This window comes from Acipenser ruthenus, chromosome 50, assembly GCF_902713425.1.
Source record: "Acipenser ruthenus chromosome 50, fAciRut3.2 maternal haplotype, whole genome shotgun sequence".
NCBI lineage: Eukaryota > Metazoa > Chordata > Actinopteri > Acipenseriformes > Acipenseridae > Acipenser > Acipenser ruthenus.
The window spans coordinates 6,648,062-6,672,654 of record NC_081238.1 but is presented as its reverse complement, the minus strand read 5'-3'; the positions used below and the strand labels follow the sequence as shown (position 1 = coordinate 6,672,654).

Here is a 24,593-nt window from a genome sequence, read left to right as displayed (position 1 = left end):
TATTATTATTATTATTATTATTATTATTATTATTATTATTATTATTATTAGTATTATTATTATTATTATTTATTTCTTAGCAGACGCCCTTATCCAGGGCGACTTACAATCGTAAGCAAATACATTTCAAGTGTTACAATACAAGTAATACAATAAGAGCAAGAAATACAATAACTTTTGTTCAAGCAAAGTACAAGTGTGACAAACTACAATTCAATAATACAGCAGATAATAGTGATAGTTACATCAGGATATGATTAAATAGTGATAAAATAGGGGGCAGATAAGAGCAAAATAAAGCATATTTAAATGAAGGGTGATAGTGTCCAAGGATACAACAGAGGAGTTCTACAGGTGCTTTCTGAAGAGGTGAGTCTTAAGGTGGCACCGGAATGTGGTCAGGGACTGGGCAGTCCTGACATCTGTAGGAAGGTCATTCCACCACTGCGGAGCAAGAGTGGAGAAGGAGCGGCTCGGGAGGCAGGGGAGCGTAGCGGAGGTAGAGCTAGTCTTCTAGTGCAGGCGGAGCGGAGAGATCGAGTGGGGGTGTAGGGAGAGATGAGGGTCTGGAGGTAGCTGGGTGCAGTCTGGTCAAGGCATCTGTAGGCTAGTACAAGAGTCTTGAACTGGATGCGAGCGGTGATCGGGAGCCAGTGGAGCGAGCGGAGTAGTGGAGTAGCGTGGGCGAAGCGAGGCAGAGAGAACACCAGGCGGGCAGCAGAGTTCTGGATGAGCTGGAGCGGACGGGTGGCGGACGCAGGGAGGCCAGCCAGGAGGGAGTTGCAGTAGTCTAGGCGGGAGAGTACCAGGGTCTGGACCAGGAGCTGGGTAGTATAGTTGGTGAGGAAGGGTCGGATTCTTCGGATGTTGCTCAGGAAGAATCGGCAAGTGCGTGCCAGAGTGGAGATGTGCTGGGAATAAGAGAGGCAGGGGTCCAGGGTGACTCCAAGGTTCTTAGCGGAGGAAGAGGGAGAGAGTGTGGTAGATTCCAGAGGAGCAGAGATAGAGAAATCAGAGGAGGGGGAGGAGGAGGGAAAGAAAAGGAGGTCAGATTTAGAGAGGTTGAGTTTGAGGTGATGCGAGTGCATCCAGGAGGAAATAGCAGACAGACAGGTAGAGATACGGGAGGAGATGGTGGAGTCAGAGGTGGGGAAGGAGAGGAAAATCTGAGCATCATCAGCATAGAAATGGTATGAGAAACCATAGGATGCGATGAGGGGGCCCAGGGAGCGGGTGTAGAGAGAGAACAGGAGAGGACCCAAGACTGACCCTTGGGGGACTCCAGTTAAGAGAGGGTGAGGTGCGGAGGTTGCTCCACGCCAGGTTACCTGGTAAGTGCGGTTGGAGAGGTAGGAGGAGAACCAGGCCAGAGCAGTGCCAGAGATCCCCAGGTCAGCAAGAGATGATAGTAGAATAGAGTGATCAACAGTGTCAAAGGCAGCAGAGAGGTCGAGGAGAATTAGGACAGAGGAGAGAGAGGCAGCTCGGGCACACTTAAGTGAGTTTGTGACAGACAGGAGGGCGGTTTCAGTGGAGTGAGCAGAGCGGAAGCCAGATTGGAGAGGGTCAAGCAGAGAGTGGTTGGACAGGAAAGCAGAGAGCTGGCGGTGTACAGTCCGCTCGAGGGTTTTGGAGAGGAAGGGTAGGAGGGAGACAGGACGGTAGCTCTGGAGGGAGGTGGGGTTTTTTGAGGAGGGGCAATGGTTCAGGTAACCTGAGTTGGGTGTGGTGGTGAGGTCCTCCATCTTGACAGGAAGTGGGGAAGCAGCCATGTTGTTATTGTTATTTATTTCTTAGCAGACATCCTTATCCAGGGCGACTTACAATTGTTACAAGATATTACATTATTTTTTACACATTATTTTTACATACAATTCCCCATTTATACAGTTTGGTTTTTACTGGAGAAATCAAGGTAAAGCACCTTGCTCAAGGGTACAGCAGCAGTGTCCCCCACTTGGGATTGAACCCACGACCCTCCGGTCAAGAGTCCAGAGCCCTAACCACTACTCCACACTGCTGCCCTGTTGGTGAGGGAAGCTTTTATTGACTTCCCTGAGTACTGACTTCCTGTAGTCAGGGCAGTACCTGTAGAAGATATTGAAAGGGGGGACAGCTGATTTTAAGTATGTTTCCCTCTGCTTGTTTTAAAGCATAGTTTTAATGCACATGTTAGATTAATGTTTAGTTATATATATATATATATATATATATATATATAGATATATATATAGATATATATTATATATATATATATTCATTGATTTGTTTCTTTTTGAATACTTTATTTATTCTTGATAACTGTTTGCTGGTTTGTTTCTATATACCCACCTGCAGAATGGTTTATTCTGGAGGAGGGGGAGGTCTGGAAGGGTATAAAGGCTGTTAGTTTTGTTCAGTCAGGATCGTCTTTTTGTGCAGATCAGAGGGCAGTTTTGCAGCTCTGTGGTTGGACTCAGTTATTGGAGTCAGTACCTGTGATTAGGTGACTATAAATAGTTCTTTTTGGTTTCCACTTTTTCTTTCCTCAAATTGTTTGATATTTTGTTCAATTAGCTTTTTGTTTATTATTGTTCTTAAATAAAAATAATTGGTTTGGCACCAAACTTCTCTGTGATCCTTGTGCGCGTGTGTGTGTGTGTGTGTGTGTGTGTCAGTCACACACACACACCGAGACACACACACACACAGAGACACACACAGTGAGACAAACACACTGAAACACACACACACTGAGAGACACACACAGTGAGACACACACACTCACTGAGACACAAACACACACACATACACTGAGACAAACACACCCACACTGAGACACACACACACTGAGACACACACTGAGACAAACACACTGAGACACACACACAAACACACTGAGACAAACACAGTGAGACACACACACACACACAGACACACACTGAGACACACACACTGAGAGACACACATACTGAGACAAAAACACTGAGACACAAATACACTGAGACACACACAGAGACACACACACACACTGAGACACACACACCGAGACACACACAGGTACAATTATGTTATGATAATTGTTAAATATTCAGATTTAGCGGCCAGTTAAATATTTAGCTAAATGTTAAATCTAGTTAAGAGATTTAAGATTTATTTAAATATTTAGCTAAATGTTAAATCTAGCTAACTGTTAAATGTTGTAACTAGATTTCTAAATGATATCTGAATGCACACATTTATAAAAAGCTGTATTTATTTTCTCCTCATTTCTGGCAGCCCATACTAACGGCGCTCGGAACTTTGGCATTTTTAAATCCTAACGGTCTCTGCTCAGCGGAGTGGAATGTTCAGGAGCCGGTTGCCTAGCAGCGTCTCCCCCTCCTTCTCTGCCCCGCCCCCTCTCTCCCTCTCTCGTTGCTCCAGCTAGGAGTTCACATTCAGCTTCCTTAGATTATATAGCGCCATTCTTTACTAACTTTTACAAATGAGCTTATTGGAGGCTTCGTGTTTTTAAGATGGTTCAGGTGCAGTCCGGGCAGACTGACTGCAGCATCATTACAGTATACCGCACTGCGCTCGGCTTTGTGTGGAGGCTGATACACAAAATAATGAACGACTGGTAAAGAAATCACATGGATTGCTTTATAATGCTAAATGTGTATCTGGTATTCTAAGTATTACCTACAATTAATAACTCAGCTATATTCATATTCAGAATGTGATACAGTATTAAGACAGGGTCCAGTATTAGAAATAAATAAACACGCTTTAAGAGAAACAGCAGTGATGTTTACTGCCCATTCCCATCCATTCTCTAGATGTTTCTACATTGTGGTTGCAATCCACAGGGACAAGGGACTCAGTGATGTTAAATAAAATACTAGAGCCCACAATTAACCAATATAGAAAGGAAGGGGGGAGAAATGTATTGCCTGCGTGCAGCACCTTCCACTTTCCTCTATTAAATGTCATTTGCCATGTGTCTGCCCAGTTCTGAATGCTGTCGAGATCATTTTGAATGACCTTTGCTGCTACAATGCTGCCACCGTGTGAACATTTACTAGAACTGTTTGTTCTTATATATATGTCAAGTCTGAAGTCACAACGGTCAAGGGTCAAGTCTGGAAACAGCCAAGCCTGATTGACCTGATGATGATGATGATGAGGAGGAGGAGTGTGAGGGAGGAGACCCTCACATTGTCTCAGTATGTATCTGGACATTTACTGCAAATGTTTTTAATCTGTTTTTGTATGGTGTTGCTGATCCTTGTGTCTAGTAAGGAAAATAATAAAAACAAAATTCACTTCCCTGTTGTACGGGGACTGGAGGCCTGTGGTTGGGAGTGTCCTGAACAACAAAAGAAATGTTAATGAAGAGTACGGTTTAGAGAGCTGGTTTGGAAAGGAGCACACTTCCAGAACAATGTATTGCACTACTATTGTTGAGATAAACTGATATGCAATGGTTCAGGTAACCTGAGTTGGGTGTGGTGGTGAGGGCATCCATCTTGACAGGAAGTGGGGAAGCAGCCATGTTGGTGAGGGAAGCTTTTATTGACTTCCCTGAGTACTGACTTCCTGTAGTCAGTTCAGTACCTGTAGAAGATATTGAAAGGGGGGAGAGCTGATTTTAAGTACGTTTCCCTCTGCTTGTTTTAAAACATAGTTTTAATGCACGTGTTAGATTAATGTTTATATATATATATATTCATTGATTTGTTTCTTTTTGAATACTTTATTTATTATTGATAACTGTTTGCTGGTTTGTTTCTATATACCCGCCTGCAGAATGGTTTATTCTGGGGGAGGGGGAGGTCTGGAAGGGTATAAAGGCTGTTAGTTTTGTTCAGTCAGGATTGTCTTTTTGTGCAGATCAGAGGGCAGTTTTGCAGCTCTGTGGTTGGACTTGGTTATTGGAGTCAGTACCTGTGATTAGGTGACTATAAATAGTTCTTTTTGGTTTCCACTTTTTCTTTCCTCAAATTGTTTGATATTTTGTTCAATTAGCTTTTTGTTTATTATTGTTCTTAAATAAAAATAATTGGTTTGGCACCAAACTTCTCTGTGATCCTTGTGCGCGTGTGTGTGTCAGTCTCACACACACACACACACACTGAGACACACACCGAGACACACACACACACTGAAACACTCACATAGTGAGACAAACACTGAGACACACACACACACACACACACACTGAGACACACACTCACGCACTGAGACACACACACAGAGACACACAAACACAAGGAGAGACACACACACTGAGACACAAACACACACTGAGACACACACACACACTTAGACACACACACTGAGACACACACACACAGGTACAATTATGTTATGCAAATTGTTAAATATTCAGATTTAGCGGCAAGTTAAATATTTAAGTAAATGTTAAATCTAGCTAAGAGATTTAAGATTTATTTAAATATTTAGCTAAATGTTAAATCTAGTTAAGAGATTTAAGATTTATTTAAATATTTAGCTAACTGTTAAATCTAGTTAAGAGATTTAAGATTTATTTAAATATTTAGCTATCAGTGACTTCACACACCTCCGTGATCTCACACACCTCAGTGATCTCACACACTTCAGTGACCTCACACACCTCAGTGACCTCACACACCTCAGTGACCTCACACACCTCAGTGATCTCACACACCTCAGTGATCTCACACACTTCAGTGATCTCACACACTTCAGTGATCTCACACACCTCAGTGATCTCACACACTTCAGTGATCTCACACACCTCAGTGACCTCACACACCTCAGTGACCTCACACACCTCAGTGACCTCACACACAGGCCTCAGCTGTTGGTGTTCTGAGCTGGCATCAGTGTAGATGTTATTTTCTGAGCTGAGCTGAGCTTTCATGGCATCAGAGATCTTGTTTTTTTTTTGCGCTGGCATGGCACAGAGATGTTAGTTTCTAAGCAAATAAATGACTTCATACAGCACAGATATACAGCAAGCTTACGTAATTTTCTTTGCTCAAATTTGGTCTCATTTCCCTAGCATGATACATGGTGTGAGACAAAGCATATTAAAAGTTAACATTAAACATTAAAAGCGTTTCTTCTTCACTTTACCAATGTCAGCAGAAACCCAGATAACAAGAAGTTCCATTTAAGAACAATGATGTGGGTTTTGCTCAATTCTCACAGGCAGCAAAGCGCTATACTCATGCATCACAAGGTTGAATGACAAGGCTGGTGATTGCAAACTACTGATGTACACCAGCTATGTACAGCTTGATGTTAAGAGTTCATTAACCCTGCGTTGATTCAGAGCTTAGACAGGAAAATCACACAATGTTTACACTTTCAATGATTTCTCACTTCCTTCAACATTTAAATAGGAAGCATAAGTAACGGATTGTATAATGAAAAGGAACAAAGGCTGATGAAATAATAAGAGCTCATGCCATTTAACTGGAACAGTGTGTACCCTGTCCCACACACGCGGTGTGTGCTTATCAGAAAAAAACTGCGTGTTCCAATTGTATAGTGTGTTATTATGAGTTCCGTGACACTTACCTGAAGTTATAGCATGTCACTTTTAACAAAAGTAAGGGATTTTAAACCAGTTTGAATTGGTTTGATTATGGTTTGTACACAGGCTCAAAACAGCTTATTAAGCAGAAACAAAGTTTTGATCATCCCTCCGAGGTCACAGCTGCACTCTGAGTTATGAAAAGCCAGTCACTCCCACATGGGTGTATTTGGGGTCACATGCCAAGCTAAACAGCTACAAGGTCAGGGAAGCAAGAGTTTTAAAATCCTTACACAGTACTTGAATTTGGTGTTATGTTTGCATCCTATGGTAACATTATATTTTATTTTTTAATTGTTTATTTACAGATTACCAGATACTCATTTTCAATTCATCAATAAAAACACCCTGAACTGCAGCGATGACACTAACACTTTGTTTTAATTAGGGAAGATGTCCAGGAAACACTGTCTAGTGTCTTTAGACCTCCATCCAATTTACCTTTTCCCGCTAAGGTTTTAGAGAAGGTGGGAGCTGGCCAACGCAATATATTTCTTGGTGATAACCAAATACTTGAAAAGTTTCAATCAGGCTTTAGATCTGGTCACAGTACAGAGACTGCCCTAGTCAAAGTGCTGAATGATTTACTAATGAGCGCAGACTCCGGTCACATATCCATTCTGGTTCTGTTAGATCTAAGAGCAGCATTTGATACTATTGATCATGCTAGTTTAACTGATCGCCTTGAAAGTCGGATAGGGATTTCAGGAACTGTTTTAGACTGGCTTAGGTCATATCTTACGGACAGGTAGAATTTTGTTTCAATAGCAGACTCTGTATCACAATTATCTACGATCTCCTGTGGTGACCCCAGGGCTCCATTCTTAGCCCCTTAATATTCTTCTTATACATGCTACCATTGGGCATGATTATCCATAAACACCATGTACATCTTCACTGTGATGCTGATGACACACAGCTTTACATCTCTGTGAAACCTGGGGATATATCGGTTGTCTCCACCCTAATTGCATGTCTGTCGAAGGTGGAAAGCTGGATGTCCCAACATTTTTTGCAGTTAAATTCAGGTAAGACTGAAGTTGGAGCAGAAATTGGAGTTTGTAAATTCTATAAAAACTAATTTAGGTAAATATAATTCAAATATAAATTCCAAAGCCAGAAACCTGGGATTTGTAATTGATTCTGATTTATGATTTGAGGGTCATATTCACAATACCACTAAAGTGTCCTTTTTATTATTTATGTAACATTGCCAAGATTAGGTCTTTTTTATCATTGCCTGATGCTGAGAAGCTAATTCATGCATTTGTTTCATCTAGACTGGATCACTGCAATGCTCTGTTATCTAGGCTACCAAATCATGCCTTATTCCATTTGCAGCTTGTTCAAAATGCAGCTGCCAGGGTGCTAAGTAAAACAAAGAGAAGAGAGAGCATATAACTCCAGTGTGGGCTGCACTTCACTGGCTTCCAGTACGTTTTAGAATTGATTTGAAGGACTTGCTGCTGGCTTGCAAGGTGCTCCATGGTCTGGCTCATGACTCTCTAAAGAGCTCCTGTGCCCACATGCACCTGTCCGAGCTCTAAGGTCAGCCGACTCCAGTCTTTTGCTTCTTCCAAAGTTTAAGACCAAGAGAAAGGGTGAAAGAGCTTTCAGCTATAATAACACACCAAGACTGTGGAATAGACTGCCATCCGACATCACAGAAGCAGAGTCACTGCCTGTTTTTAAGTCGAGGTTAAAAGCTGATTTTTTTTAGATTAGCTTTTGAATCCTGATTTTATGTATCAATCTGTTATTATTTTAAACTTGTTCACTGTATTTCTGTTTTTAAACCGAGTTGTTGCTTACTTTTTATTAATATTACCAATGTTGCTGTAAAAATGGTGTTTAATTCTGTGTTTTGTTGTTTTTTTATTGTATTGTAAAGCACTTTGAGACACTGTGTGAAAGGTGCTATATAAATAAAGAAACTTTAAACATTACATCACTGCTTTCTAGATATTATTAGTGGGAAGATGAAGCAGGGATGTGAGTAACTAGACTGGGTTTCTTGACCATCTTCAATAATAAAAACTTGTAATAATAGCTAGAAAGCAGTGATTTGTGTAACTACACAATGTTTGCTACATTACTCAAATATATCAATACCCATCATGCCAGTAAGAACTGGCAGAAAAGTTATTTGTGTCTTTAGCCATTTTCCCACAGCAGACTGTATTAATAACAGTATTTCTCCTAAAAATGTGCATTCAACTGCATATTTCACAATTACAGATGTGTTAAAAGAGGTGTCTATCAAAGCACAGTAAATAAAGTGTAGACAGTATTGTAGTGGCCTCTAGTGTCAGTGAGAGTAATTGCAGGCACTCACCCCAGTCATCCTGATCTTCTTTTCAGTAGGACCCTTGTTGATGCCGCCATGCTGCGTTCATTTCACAAACAAAGGGCCGGCCACACCCGTGCATCGCACACAACTAAACTTGAATCTAAACTAAATGGAACTGAGATTGTGCTGCGCTTTGTATTCTAATAGGATCCAGTCTTTCACAATGCCATTTTTTTCTTCTGTATCATCGTGCATTAATTTCTGATGCATATTATTCTTTTAAAATGAACTCTTAAAGGGAAGCTCTGCACCGGCTGTGGAATGCAACTCTGTCACATGACACGTTTGCATTCCGCAGCAAAGCAGCTGTGCGAGCATGGACACCTGTCCCTGCAGAGCAGAGCAGCAAGTGCGAAATGAGAATAAATAGTTCTGTACTGCGATATTAAAAAGTTTAATTTCACTCTTAATTATATAAATTTGTAGAGGGGGAAACTGGTTTCCATCTTCTTTACGTGGAATGGTTAAAAGTACTGAATTCTAGCTCTAAACTTGCTGACGTTTTGCAATACCCAGGAGCTGTGCACGAGCTGTTACCAGAGGGGAAGATGAACCAGCACCTTGGAAAACAACAGGAATTCTGTACAGCATCACACAACACAAATCATGACAAACAAACAATTCATCATTTATTGTACATTAGATCATTAAAAAAAATAAAAAGCATGATAATTAACTTGAAAATAAATAGAGTAAGTTCAAAATGTTAAATCCTGAAACTCATTTCCACACTGAGTTATTGATTTATCCCAACTCGTCCATCAGATGAGGTGTGGAATAGTTTCCTTTCTGCATATTCCCGCTCCCAGGCACTGACTGCATTGACAGCCTGAGTTAAACTGACAGCAGAGAAGCCTCTTGTGACGTGTCCGCATCATCACCCACTATCTGACACAGAGTGCAAGAGAGTTTTAAATGCATGCTCAAGAGTGATCTACAAAACAGTTATTACACAGGGATTCGTAATGCAAGGTTAATATTTTTTTCCCCTTCATGAGTGAAAAGTCCCATTGAACATGGTTTTTAAAGTTTCTCTCTTCTGTGAATTCGCTGGTGTTTTTGAAGGACTTGTTTCACACTGAAACTCTTCCCACAGTCAGAGCAGTGATACGGTTTTTCTCCTGTGTGAGTTCGCTGGTGTGAAACAAAGCTGTCTGCCCGACTGAAACTCTTCCCACAGTCAGAACAGTGATACGGTTTCTCTCCTGTGTGAGTTCGCTGGTGGTATTGAAGGCCTTGTTTCACAGTGAAACTCTTCCCACAGTCAGAACAGTGATACGGTTTCTCTCCTGTGTGAGTTCGCTGGTGGTATTGAAGGCCTTGTTTCACAGTGAAACTCTTCCCACAGTCAGAGCAGTGATACGGTTTCTCTCCTGTGTGAGTTCGCTGGTGGTTTTGAAGGCCTCGTTTCACACTGAAACTCTTCCCACAGTCAGAGCAGCGATACGGTTTCTCTCCTGTGTGAGTTTGCTGGTGTGAAACAAGCCTGTCTGCCCGACTGAAACTCTTCCCACAGTCAGAGCAGCAATATGGTTTCTGTCCTGTGTGAGTCCACTGGTGGATTTGAAGGCCTTGTTTCACACTGAAACTCTTCCCACAGTCAGAGCAGTGATACGGTTTCTCTCCTGTGTGAGTCCACTGGTGGATTTGAAGGCCTTGTTTCACACTGAAACTCTTCCCACAGTCAGAGCAGTGATACGGTTTCTCTCCTGTGTGAGTTCGCTGGTGTGCTTTCAGGGTTCCTGAGTGACTGAAACTCTTCCCACAGTCAGAGCAGCGATACGGTTTCTCTCCTGTGTGAGTTCGCTGGTGTGAAACAAGGTTGTCTGCCCGACTGAAACTCTTCTCACAGTCAGAACAGTGATACGGTTTCTCTCCTGTGTGAGTTCGCTGGTGGTTTTGAAGGCCTTGTTTCACACTGAAACTCTTCCCACAGTCAGAGCAGCGATACGGTTTCTCTCTTGTATGAATTCGCTGGTGTGAAACAAGGTATCCTGACTGACTGAAACTCTTCCCAAAGTCAAAGCAGTGATACGGTTTCTTTCCTGTGTAAGTCCGCTGGGTTTTGTTTAAATGCCCTAACAGCGTGATACCTTTCCCACAGTCAGGATATTCTCCACCACCTGCCCTCACTTTAGCTGCTGGACTGGAACCTGGAAAATATGAACAGGAAAGACAGTAAGAGGGAGTGCTTGTAGGCTTAAGGTTGGTTCATACTTCAGACTGACAATTTCTGGTTGGAGTTGAGGGTCTCCGACCCTCTGTGACAGGTTGAATAATGTCATCCACACTCCTGCGACAGGTGTATGAACCAAACCTTAGGGCATGTGCAGGGCTGATTAACACATAATCCCTGACATTCGAACTGAGGCATGCATCTCAAAATCAAAATTGTTCTGACGGGTGTTATGCAGATTTCTGTACCCCATGGAATTCTGCATCCCCCCCTGTGCAGATGCAGTTTCTCAGACTGCTGGATGTGGACACACACACACGCGATATTTCTGTACCTGAGTCCAGGTGTTTTCTCAAGCACTCCTGCAGCTTGCAACACATATTGTGAACAAGACAAAACTAGTGATGTGGCAAAATAAAAACCGCACATTTAACTCCACTGATTTTCTAGAAATACAGGACATTCAGCCTCCTGTGTTGCTCATGCATGAAACCCTTGATTTAAAGTAACCTTAGAAAAGATTCTTTTAAAAACACGTTTTCATTTTTTTCACATGTACTGTCCAGAATCATCAAGTGTTCATATCCAGCGATCTTTGAAAGAAAATGCAGCTGTGTCAGGATGGAATCATCAAGGGTACACAATTCTACAGGGTATAGAAAGCTACCATAGGAAACACCTGAATATACTTGTATGTCAAAACACTGACTATTCTCTGCTCTGGAGAAAAGGGCATTTTCTTTAATGAAGCGAGTCAAACCCAAGGAGACATTGACGATTTTGTGTGCAGTAATCTAATGTATTTGACTCACAACAATGTACAGGTAGGTTTGTTTTTTACTATTTATTTTCATTGGCTATTGTGGAGCTCCCATTAGTGAAGTCTGAGCACCCTTCTATATATTACCTTTTTCAACTTCATATGGGGTTCCTTGTTTGTTTGAACTGTTGCCTTTTTATTCAGTAAATCAGGAAAGTCATTGTTGAGCTGTACTACACAACTTAACATAGGCTTTAGTTTTTAGCACATCCCCTACAGTTTGATTTTCTGTCGGCTTCATTCAGTCATTCATAAAAACTTAAAACTGAGAATTCTACCTGTTGTGAAAGGGTGGAGCGCTAGTTATAAAGGCTAGAATGTATACAGAGGTGTGTGTATGTATGTATAGGTGTACGTGTACATGTGTATGTGTATGTGTACGTGTGTATGTGTACGTGTGTATGTGGCTGTTTGTTCTGGGGTAGGAGGCCCGCATGTTTATGCTTGCCTCGGACCCAGTGATGGCTTCATCCGGCCCTGGGCATGTGGCTGGGTGCTGGAGTGGATTACAGCATGTTAATTTCAGCTGTGGGGGCTCGCACTGGGATACACCATCTTAAAAAAGCAAAGTTAAACTTAGAGTAGGTAGCTAGGTTCCAAAAAATATAGCGCTACCCTCCCCACGTGTTGCTACAACTGTTTAAATAATGTGTTTTTTTTTTTCATTGTTCACATCCTGACAACTATACACTTATAACTATAAAGTTTGCTTCAAAGTTCTTTACAAAATGTTGGCTCTAGTACACTGATTATTGCCCACGTTGTCAAACAGGTAACACAGCAATTATGATCACTGATGTGGTACGAAACAGAAAAGAGTACTTGGGTCTTTTTGTATCTCTCTTCCTGCAGTGATTTAGAGTGCATATCTAAAACCCCAGTGCACTAGAGCAGACATTTCAAAAAGAGCTTTGCAATAGACTAAAGTCATGTGTAAAAAGGTGGCAGGATGTGAACAATGTAAAGAAATGACAGGTACGTTATTTAAACAGTTGTAGTAAGACATGGGGGCGGGTAATGCTAGATTTTTCAGAACCCCGCTTCTTACTCTTTAAAGCCTTTACTTCATGTGTAAAAGCAAAGTCAGTAAAGACGGACGCTGGTGAAACCGAGCCCTGGGATCAAAATCTGCCTTCAAAGTTCTCCTGTAATGTTTCGGGTCTATTTCCTCTAACACACCCTACAATTAGATGTTTTTGTAGGGTACATTTAGGGGTGTTAAACATTTAGAATTTAAATGTCAGTAAAGGGTCAAGCGTTTTTAATTTTGCTTAATTGTTTAAACTTTGTCAAAAATGGCCAAATATTAACAACAAGAGTGTATCTGCAAATACAGCTACTCAGAGTTTTCTTTCATTGCCTTCACCAGATGCATCTGAAGGCTTGGCATTTAAATCAGCCTCGCCTTCATTTTCATTACAAGCAGGACATGCAAACGAGATCGCGACATGTTAATAAGAGACTCCTCTTTATTAAAGCTAGAATGAACAGTACAGTATTTTATGCTGGACTCACTCTATTACAGTCGCTGTGCATGTCTGTATTTACATTAAGAGGAGTCACTTCTGCATTTAAATGAAAACCCCATTTAGTTGTTTCACATGAACGTGTTTCTCAGTGTGATCGAGATACACGAATGGATGAACAGGATCAACTGCATTCTTTAAAGAGAGTAGAAAAGCAGAGGTACAACACAGACAACCAGAAGCCCTATTTATAACATATGTGCAGTAATTTAGAGAAAGCTATTTATGTAAAAAATAAGTAATAGCACTCAATGTTTGTATTTTAACATTGAAACTATATATTTTCAAAAGTTTAAACTTGATAAATGTAATGGAATCTAGCACCCATAATGACATCACACATGTACAATAATATCCGTCTATTTAGACACTGAACATTTCTAATGTTATATACAGTACTTTAGCTCTTCTCCCCCTTGGTATAATGGAGTAGGAGTGCCCGTGTGAAAGAGGCTTATATCTGTATCTTAAGATCACCAGTAGTGAGTCCTATCCTGAACTGGTGTGAGTGGTACAGGAAAAACAAATAGCTAGTAATGTAACCCACATGCTCCCTCCCTCCCTCTCTGCCACACTATCACGCAATCTAGAATGACAATGTCACAGCTACTGGGAGTCACTCACCTGCTAGACTGCATTCTGAATGTGACTGCCCATCTCCCTGTCCACCTCCTTGCATGCTGTTGAGAGAGCCTTCCTCTCCATCGCCTTGCTCTCTCACGCAGATTCTCTCCAGCACCACGCTACACTCCCGCAGGCCCACAGGCTCCAGCTCAGGGATGTTTGGTTTGAAGTCCTCTGGTTCTTCCTTCCCTGGTTCCACATGGTCAAACTCTACTTCAGGGGGCTCCCGTTTAATACGGACCATTTCCAGCACCTCTTCTTGTTTCACAGGAAGGGGTTCTTCTGTCTGCGGGATCTCCAATTCATTGTGCTCAGCTTTAATCTCAGAGACCTCTGGCTGGCTGCTGTCACATTGCATCTCACAGAGCTCCTGTTTCATGGGGAGGGAAGCCAGCCCAAAGAACTCCACTCTAAAGGGGAGAGGTTCAAGTTCAGGGAACTCCTCTTTAATCTGGACAGATTCCATCTCCACACTGTCCATGACAGCACACAGGATTCTGTTTTTAAGTTGCTGAAAAAAGAAAACATTTATTTATTTACAGTATTACTAAGGCCATTGAAGGGACCGACAGAATCTGTCCTTAACAGCAGGGCTGGCTTTACTATAGACACAGAATTACACAGAATTAATTGCAATAAGTTTAATAACAACAAAGGACTTGATCTGTCTAATCTCAAGAATGATGGATGAAAGTTGGCAAAAGTTACAATATTTCTCTTTTCATTAATTATGTTGAGTATTTTAGAATGCATTCTCCTAAAACAACCTATCAGCAAGGAGTCCTTTTGTCCTTGGGCCTAAATGTAGACTTGTTACAAAACATGATCTGTGATACAATGTTCCACAAACTTTATCAAACTGTGTATATTCTTTTAAAGACTTACACAAACATTGCCAACACTGGTGTATTATTTACTCCTTAGCAGACGCCCTTATCCAGAGCGACTTACAATTGTTACACATTATTTTTACATACAATTCCCCATTTATACAGTTGGGTTTTTACTGGAGCAATCTAGGTAAAGTACCTTGCTCAAGGGTACAGCAGCAGTGTCCCCCACCTGGGATTGAACTCATGACCCTCCGGTCAAGAGTCCAGAGCCCTAACCACTACTCCACACTGCTGCCCAGTGTAGTGTAGGGTCACGCGAAATCTGGTCTCCCCTTATCATACAAAAACAGGTTTCCATTAAAATGGATTCTAGTGAACAAACAGCTCTACGTTCCGACACCACGAGCTGAAAAAACAGGTTATCACTCAAATTTTCTTGATCTGAACAACAAAAACTAAAACGTGCATCTCCATCTATTTCTTGTATAATGTATTGCTGGACTGAAAATGGACCAAGAAGGAATAATATATACAGTATATCTCCTCCAAATTAAAAAGAATTACCATTGTGCAACTTTTCAGATTTTTTGAAGCTGTACGGTTTCCCTCATATGCAATTTTAAGTAATAATAATAATAATAATAATAATAATAATAATAATAATAAATCAGAAAGAATGACAGTCCGGTTTCAGATAGCCTCCGGAGATAGCTGCAACGAAACCTAAAAGATATTTCAATACTGATTGGGAAAATGAATATTTTGTTTTTGAACAATCAAGGGTGGAATTAATCTGCAGTGGCCAGAGCATTGCCAAGAAATGGTGTACAAAATATGAAAACACGTCTGCAGCAGAAGATATGATTGTAAGAAAAGCGATAGAAAACAGGAGGCACTGGAACCATGTTTAAAGCAGGGCTGCTGAGAGCTCCTCTAGTTCCAGTGTCCTTGCAGTAATGCAGTGGCACTGAAACCATGTTTAAAGCAGGGGTGCTGAGAGCTCCTCTAGTTCCAGTGCCCTTGCAGTAATGCAGTGGCACTGAAACCATGTTTAAAGCAGGGGTGCTGAGAGCTCCTCTAGTTCCAGTGTCCTTGCAGTAATGCAGTGGCACTGGAACCATGTTTAAAGCAGGGGTGCTGAGAGCTCCTCTAGTTCCAGTGCCCTTGCAGTAATGCAGTGGCACTGGAACCATGTTTAAAGCAGGGCTGCTGAAAGCTCCTCTAGTTCCAGTGCCCTTGCAGTAATGCAGTGGCACTGGAACCATGTTTAAAGCAGGGCTGCTGAGAGCTCCTCTAGTTCCAGTGCCCTTGCAGTAATGCAGTGGCACTGGAACCATGTTTAAAGCAGGGCTGCTGAGAGCTCCTCTAGTTCCAGTGCCCTTGCAGTAATGCAGTGGCACTGGAACCATGTTTAAAGCAGGGGTGCTGAGAGCTCTTCTAGTTCCAGTGTCCTTGCAGTAATGCAGTGGTACTGGAACCATGTTTAAAGCAGGGGTGCTGAGAGCTCCTCTAGTTCCAGTGTCCTTGCAGTAATGCAGTGGCACTGGAACCATGTTTAAAGCAGGGGTGCTGAGAGCTCCTCTAGTTCCAGTGTCCTTGCAGTAATGCAGTGGCACTGGAACCATGTTTAAAGCAGGGGTGCTGAGAGCTCCTCTAGTTCCAGCACCCTTGCAGTAATGTGATCACAGCATTATGAGGTATGTTTATTTGATATTGGGATATAATGAAGTATACGTAATACTAACAGACAAAATATATGATCTTGTCCTAGTGAGGTCAGTATTTTGTAAGGTGTCTGTTGTGTAATATGACTGTGCCGACCCCTGCATATAAGTGCCATTTAAGATAAATTACTGCAATTATACCTGTGCCCAGCAACGTACAGAATTAACCAATGTTGCATCATAGTCGAATATAATGTTACGTTAACATATTGAATTACATACTGCAGTTTAACACAATTAAGCAGGTTGGTGATTCCCAGTCCTTACATAAAATATGCCTTTACCATTAACAGAATGCTACATTCATTGTTTACTGAACTAATATGAAGCATCATCATTTATAACATATTTAAAAGTACAACAATTGCAAACAGCATCCATCTACCTGTAATTTTAGGCAACTTAAACTGAACAGAAGTCTCCATAGCTTAGCCATGTAGCTGTCACTCGCTGAAGCTGATTTTACAGGAAATTTACAGATTCTAGTTACTGACGCTTCGTAGAACAAAAGTTTGTTTTAATCCCCGTACAAAGTTATACTAATCTTATACATGGTTTTAATTGTGAGTATATTTAAATGAAAGATGTTAAACGTTTATATACAAACATTGAAACTGTACATAATTCATATTGTATTTTGTAACAAACTATTGAAAATGTGTTTTTTCTTAAACATGTACCAGTATGTACGTTTTCTTAAAAGGATAAAGGAATCTCGTTCAAATCACGTCAGTGTGCTCGCTCACCGGTGATGCACAGTAGAGGTCACAGATTCCAAGTACCTGGCACATCATAAATGATATCTTTCTAATTCCTGTGACTGAAGGTAGAAGAACACTCTGTGGTTGCAAAATACCGACAGCATGTAGCCTGCTGGGGTCACGTGACTGCAACCTCTCACTTGGATTGTTTACATCACGTGGATATGTTCGCAGTCCCCAGTAGAATGTACAGATCAGGACTAAACAGTGCATTTTTCTAAATACAACAGTGGAAATCGTTTAAGCAACTAATGTATGTCAAAGAAAATATTATAGGAAGGTTGGTGTTTCTGATGCGTTTCACTTAAAAACCTGACATCAGGGAATCCAGGCTTGTTAATTCCTGTCACGCGGACACAGATGCTAATTCCTGGACTGTCCGGGTCAAACCTGGACCGGTGGCAGCCCCAACTCAGGGAGATGGTGTTGAATTCTCAAATGCTCTGCAACCCCCGTAAACAACACCATTCTCCCCATTCACTAACACCGTGACCCGTCCCGTTCCCCTTCCAATACAAACTGAACAACAAGTCCTGCACACATTCTCCCCATTCACTAACACCGTGACCCGCCCCGTTCCCCTTCCAATACAAACTGAACAACAAGTCCTGCACACATTCTCCCCATTCACTAACACCGTGACCCGTCCCCCTTCCAATACAAACTGAACAACAAGTCCTGCACACATTCTCCCCATTCACTAACACCGTGACCCGCCCCGTCCCCCTTCCAATACAAACTGAACAACAAGTCCTGCACACATTCTCCCCATTCACTAACACCGTGACCCGTCCCGTTCCCCTTCCAATACAAACTGAACAACAAGTCCAGCACACATTCTCCCCATTCACTAACACCGTGACCCGTCCCGTTCCCCTTCCAATACAAACTGAACAACAAGTCCTGCACACATTCTCCCCATTCACTAACACCGTGACCCGTCCCGTTCCCCTTCCAATACAAACTGAACAACAAGTCCCGCACACATTCTCCCCATTCACTAACACCGTGACCCGCCCCGTTCCCCTTCCAATACAAACTGAACAACAAGTCCCGCACACATTCTCCCCATTCACTAACGCCGTGACCCGTCCCGTTCCCCTTCCAATCCAAACTGAACAACAAGTCCTGCACACATTCTCCCCATTCACTAACACCGTGACCCGTCCCGTTCCCCTTCCAATACAAACTGAACAACAAGTCCCGCACACATTCTCCCCATTCACTAACACCGTGACCCGTCCCGTTCCCCTTCCAATACAAACTGAACAACAAGTCCCGCACACATTCTCCCCATTCACTAACACCGTGACCCGTCCCGTTCCCCTTCCAATACAAACTGAACAACAAGTCCCGCACACATTCTCCCCATTCACTAACACCGTGACCCGTCCCGTTCCCCTTCCAATACAAACTGAACAACAAGTCCTGCAACAAAGCAATTGTCCGGGTCGTTACAATATATTTATAAGTAAAAGTATATAAAAAGCATGACAACCTTTATGTACAAAAATCTTCACTAATATACAATTGAACAGGAACTGTTGAATATTTAATTTCATACAGTACTAAATGTCATTGTTTATATGATAGTAATGTAAACACAAATTACACACATGTCTATGTGTTCATTTTTCAATATTTATATTAATATTTATTTATGTTTCACTTTTACCAAGTATATAGGCTATCCTTCAGCATAGCTAATTCTTAGAAATTAGGTTTCTTTTTTGTCCAGCGGGGACCACAAATAGCGTTACTCTCATCAACCAGCATAGACAGAGGAAACCGTACTTCCTTGTGCCAATAGGGACCACAATGAGTGTTACACTCACAGGAAACCAACAATTTTCAGAGCTCCAGCTCAAAATCTCAGAATGAGGATGATGAAGATGAACGACGACTTGAAATATTACACAGTCTGGAGAATTTTCAGCTGGCTGACTTCAATCTTTCAAAATCCTGTTTGTCTCAACTAATCGTGTAGCGCTGACAGTTAACACAACACGCTTGTAAGCTGAAGGTTGTAGGTTCAAAAAGATTTTTTTTAGAGGCAAACGTTCCATTTTAGAACAGAAATAAATCATTTCGTTTGCTAGGGCGGCAAACATCGTTGCGCGGCCCTGCCCATCCACTCAACTGAACCGCAGTTAAACTCTACAGGAGTTCCCGTATTTGAAAGAGATAAGAGCACCAATTCATTACAAATTCAGACAACCAGGTATTATTGTAAAGCACTAGTATATGCAAGACACTAGACGTACAGCTTTTTATATTAATAGATATTTTCATAACCAGTTTCATACACACATGATTAAAACACCGTCATTATTAACTCTGTGTGTAACACTCCCCCCTCTCGTATACTAAATGGTTCGGTCGAGAATCAGCTCGCTTCACTGCCCTATTGTAGCCGCTTAAGAAATAAAACACTAATTAAACAGAACAAGCGTGCAGGACATGCAAAGGATCAGCAGCATATTTCAGGAAAGCAAACGCAACCTACAGAGCAGAGCATCTCCGTGTGTGTCCATCAAACTGAATCAACCCACAGCAAAGCACAGGAAGAGGGGCTGTGCATAAGAATGAACACCGCGCGCTTATTGTATTGAAGAAGAGCTTCCTTTCAAAGAGTCGCCAGTGCTGGAGTTACACAAACTGAACGGAGTGAACGCCACGCATGCAAACGACAATGTGCTGAAATGGAGTGAACGCCACGCATGCAAACGACAATGTGCTGAAATGGAGTGAACGCCACGTATGCGAACGACAATGTGATGAAATGGAGTGAACGCCACGCATGCGAACGACAATGTGATGAAATGGAGTGAACGCCACGCATGCAAACGACAATGTGATGAAATGGAGTGAACGCCACGCATGCGAACGACAATGTGATGAAATGGAGTGAACGCCACGTATGCGAACGACAATGCGATGAAATGGAGTGAACGCCACGCATGCGAACGACAATGCGATGAAATGGAGTGAACGCCACGCATGCGAACGACAATGCGCTGAAATGGAGTGAACGCCACGTATGCGAACGACAATGCGATGAAATGGAGTGAACGCCACGCATGCAAACGACAATGTGCTGAAATGGAGTGAACGCCACGTATGCGAACGACAATGTGATGAAATGGAGTGAACGCCACGCATGCGAACGACAATGTGCTGAAATGGAGTGAACGCCACGTATGCGAACGACAATGCGATGAAATGGAGTGAACGCCACGCATGCAAACGACAATGTGCTGAAATGGAGTGAACGCCACGTATGCGAACGACAATGTGATGAAATGGAGTGAACGCCACGCATGCGAACGACAATGTGATGAAATGGAGTGAACGCCACGCATGCAAACGACAATGTGCTGAAATGGAGTGAACGCCACGCATGCGAACGACAATGTGCTGAAATGGAGTGAACGCCACGCATGCAAACGACAATGTGATGAAATGGAGTGAACGCCACGCATGCGAACGACAATGTGCTGAAATGGAGTGAACGCCACGCATGCAAACGACAATGTGATGAAATGGAGTGAACGCCACGCATGCAAACGACAATGTGATGAAATGGAGTGAACGCCACGCATGCGAACGACAATGTGATGAAATGGAGTGAACGCCACGTATGCGAACGACAATGTGATGAAATGGAGTGAACGCCACGCATGCGAACGACAATGTGATGAAATGGAGTGAACGCCACGTATGCGAACGACAATGTGATGAAATGGAGTGAACGCCACGCATGCAAACGACAATGTGATGAAATGGAGTGAACGCCACGCATGCAAACGACAATGTGATGAAATGGAGTGAACGCCACGCATGCAAACGACAATGCGATGAAATGGAGTGAACGCCACGCATGCAAACGACAATGCGATGAAATGGAGTGAACGCCACGCATGCAAACGACAATGTGATGAAATGGAGTGAACGCCACGCATGCAAACGACAATGTGATGAAATGGAGTGAACGCCACGCATGCAAACGACAATGTGATGAAATGGAGTGAACGCCACGCATGCAAACGACAATGTGATGAAATGGAGTGAACGCCACGCATGCAAACGACAATGTGCTGAAATGGAGTGAACGCCACGCATGCAAACGACAATGTGCTGAAATGGAGTGAACGCCACGTATGCGAACGACAATGTGATGAAATGGAGTGAACGCCACGCATGCGAACGACAATGTGATGAAATGGAGTGAACGCCACGCATGCAAACGACAATGTGATGAAATGGAGTGAACGCCACGCATGCGAACGACAATGTGATGAAATGGAGTGAACGCCACGTATGCGAACGACAATGTGATGAAATGGAGTGAACGCCACGTATGCGAACGACAATGCGATGAAATGGAGTGAACGCCACGCATGCGAACGACAATGTGCTGAAATGGAGTGAACGCCACGTATGCGAACGACAATGCGATGAAATGGAGTGAACGCCACGCATGCAAACGACAATGTGCTGAAATGGAGTGAACGCCACGTATGCGAACGACAATGTGATGAAATGGAGTGAACGCCACGCATGCGAACGACAATGTGCTGAAATGGAGTGAACGCCACGTATGCGAACGACAATGCGATGAAATGGAGTGAACGCCACGCATGCAAACGACAATGTGCTGAAATGGAGTGAACGCCACGTATGCGAACGACAATGTGATGAAATGGAGTGAACGCCACGCATGCGAACGACAATGTGATGAAATGGAGTGAACGCCACGCATGCAAACGACAATGTGCTGAAATGGAGTGAACGCCACGCATGCGAACGACAATGTGCTGAAATGGAGTGAACGCCACGCATGCAAACGACAATGTGATGAAATGGAGTGAACGCCACGCATGCGAACGACAATGTGCTGAAATGGAGTGAACGCCACGCATGCAAACGACAATGTGATGAAATGGAGTGAACGCCACGCATGCAAACGACAATGTGATGAAATGGAGTGAACGCCACGCATGCGAACGACAATGTGATGAAATGGAGTGAACGCCACGTATGCGAACGACAATGTGATGAAATGGAGTGAACGCCACGCATGCGAACGACAATGTGATGAAATGGAGTGAACGCCACGTATGCGAACGACAATGTGATGAAATGGAGTGAACGCCACGCATGCAAACGACAATGTGATGAAATGGAGTGAACGCCACGCATGCAAACGACAATGTGATGAAATGGAGTGAACGCCACGCATGCAAACGACAATGCGATGAAATGGAGTGAACGCCACGCATGCAAACGACAATGCGATGAAATGGAGTGAACGCCACGCATGCAAACGACAATGTGATGAAATGGAGTGAACGCCACGCATGCAAACGACAATGTGATGAAATGGAGTGAACGCCACGCATGCAAACGACAATGTGATGAAATGGAGTGAACGCCACGCATGCAAACGACAATGTGCTGAAATGGAGTGAACGCCACGCATGCGAACGACAATGTGATGAAATGGAGTGAACGCCACGCATGCGAACGACAATGTGATGAAATGGTCGCACCACTGCTGCACAAACGCAAGGTCCTCAAAACGCAACTCCTCCAGAGTAATGATGTGTCATTCATGGCGGATGGGCAGCAGTGGGGAGTAGCGGTCAGGGCTCTGGACTCTTGACCGGAGGGTCGTGGGGATAAGGGCGTCTGCTAAGAAATAAATACATGAAAATAAAATGGAACGCTGCAAACAATTAAAAAGGTAAAAGCCCGATTCGATTCTGTTACCGGTTCAGAATCGATACTGTTTGTCTCTGCGGCTGGATTGGGAGAACTTCTTAAAAACTAAAACTAGCGGATATTTCACGCAGCCATGCTTTAAATGAGTATTGATGCACGTGCGCAAAACAGTTTATGAATACGCTCAATGTTTTTATTAGCATGACGCCTAAAAGTCTGCAATTACAAAAGACATACGTTTGTACGCAGTTATTTAAAAGTGACCATAAGTGCAAAAGTGCAGGCTCCAGATATAAAAAGCTTACTGGAGCACTGCTAACTTTGAAATCGGTAGAATTATTCCGTTAAGTGAGCCCGAATCAGAATTAGAACAGCTAATTGACAAACGTTACATGCCATGAAGATCTAGCGAAATCTATTTCATATTTACTGTGAAGTATAATAATAGAGAGAGACGCTTACTTCAGGTATTGTCAGTGGGATCTGCAGCACGGCTCTAGTCACTCGCTCTGACCGTCTCGGTTCTTCTCTCCAGGGTAAACAGGCAGCTCAAACTAACAGCGACAGGTAATCTGTGTGACTAGACTAGTCCTCACTGCAGATTTAACCCCCTCTCTCGCAGTTCCAGGTACAAGAACACGCCCCCAACACGTCAGCCCCTCCCCGGGTGTCCGCTGTCCGGTGTTAGCCTCTCTTTGTTCTGTTTAGGGAGTCGTTATCTCTTTTCTCTGCTGGGTGAGCTGCAGTGAATGCGTCCTTTCTGCTCTTCAGATGAGCGCTGTTACCAGCCACTCCAAATCTGAAAATGTGTTACAATGTGTTAGCTTAGTTCAAGGAGAACAGTGCTTTTTATTTTTTTAATTATTATATATAACTTATATATTATTTGCTTCGGTTCACTTTCACAGATGTATACAGCACTATGAGATTACAGGAATACAGTTTAAGATACTGTGAAAGAAACCGTTCAAGGTGAGGGGACAATTTAACCCCCCAGGTGATCAAGGAAGTGCAACACTATTATTATTATTTATTTCTTAGCAGACGCCCTTATCCAGTGTGACTTACAATTGTTACAAGATATTACATTATGTTTTACATACAATTACCCATTTATACAGTTGGGTTTTTACAGTGTCCCCCACCAGGGATTGAACCCACGACTCTCCGGTCAAGAGCCCTAACCACTACTCCACACTGCTGCCCATTTCACTATCTGAAAGCAAGGCTTGTAAACCCGGATTGTAACCTTGTGTAGTACCAGATATCCTGCATCAAAATAAAAAATGTGTTTCTTTCACTTAACAATATTAAAAACCCTGTGTGACGCTCCACAGCACGAGTTTGGAATTGAGGTCTCCCTCAGTGTTTTAAATGATACCAGCAGAATAAAACTAGTGAAGGAAACAAAGGTACACTTCATTGAAAGTATATTTAAACATGATTTCAAACATATTAAGGAGAAACCAGTTCAAATACAAATGTGGCTTTTTTGTTAAAGATTCTGA

The 24,593-nt window shown here is 42.6% G+C and overlaps 1 protein-coding gene across 6 annotated transcripts in view; it reads right to left on the bottom strand.

Annotated features, from left to right (window-relative positions):
- LOC131722016 (zinc finger protein 883-like) overlaps positions 1–24,593 on the bottom strand; it is a 125,810-nt gene that overhangs the window by 98,039 nt on the left and 3,178 nt on the right. Inside the window, exons 1-3 of one of the 6 annotated variants that reach the window (XM_059015563.1) lie at positions 19,868–19,968; positions 14,044–14,554; positions 9,502–11,050 (exon numbers count right to left, since the gene is read on the bottom strand). The exons of 1 other annotated variant lie outside the window; for it this stretch is intronic. In XM_059015563.1, coding sequence (XP_058871546.1) covers positions 9,921–11,050; positions 14,044–14,554; positions 19,868–19,879 — 1,653 coding nt within the window. In that variant the 5' untranslated portion in view covers positions 19,880–19,968 and the 3' untranslated portion in view covers positions 9,502–9,920. Of the gene's footprint in view, positions 1–9,501; positions 11,051–14,043; positions 14,555–19,867; positions 19,976–23,547; positions 23,875–24,593 lie in introns of those variants that run through there. 4 more of the 6 variants (XM_059015560.1, XM_059015559.1, XR_009319991.1 and 1 more) reach the window with 4 other exon arrangements.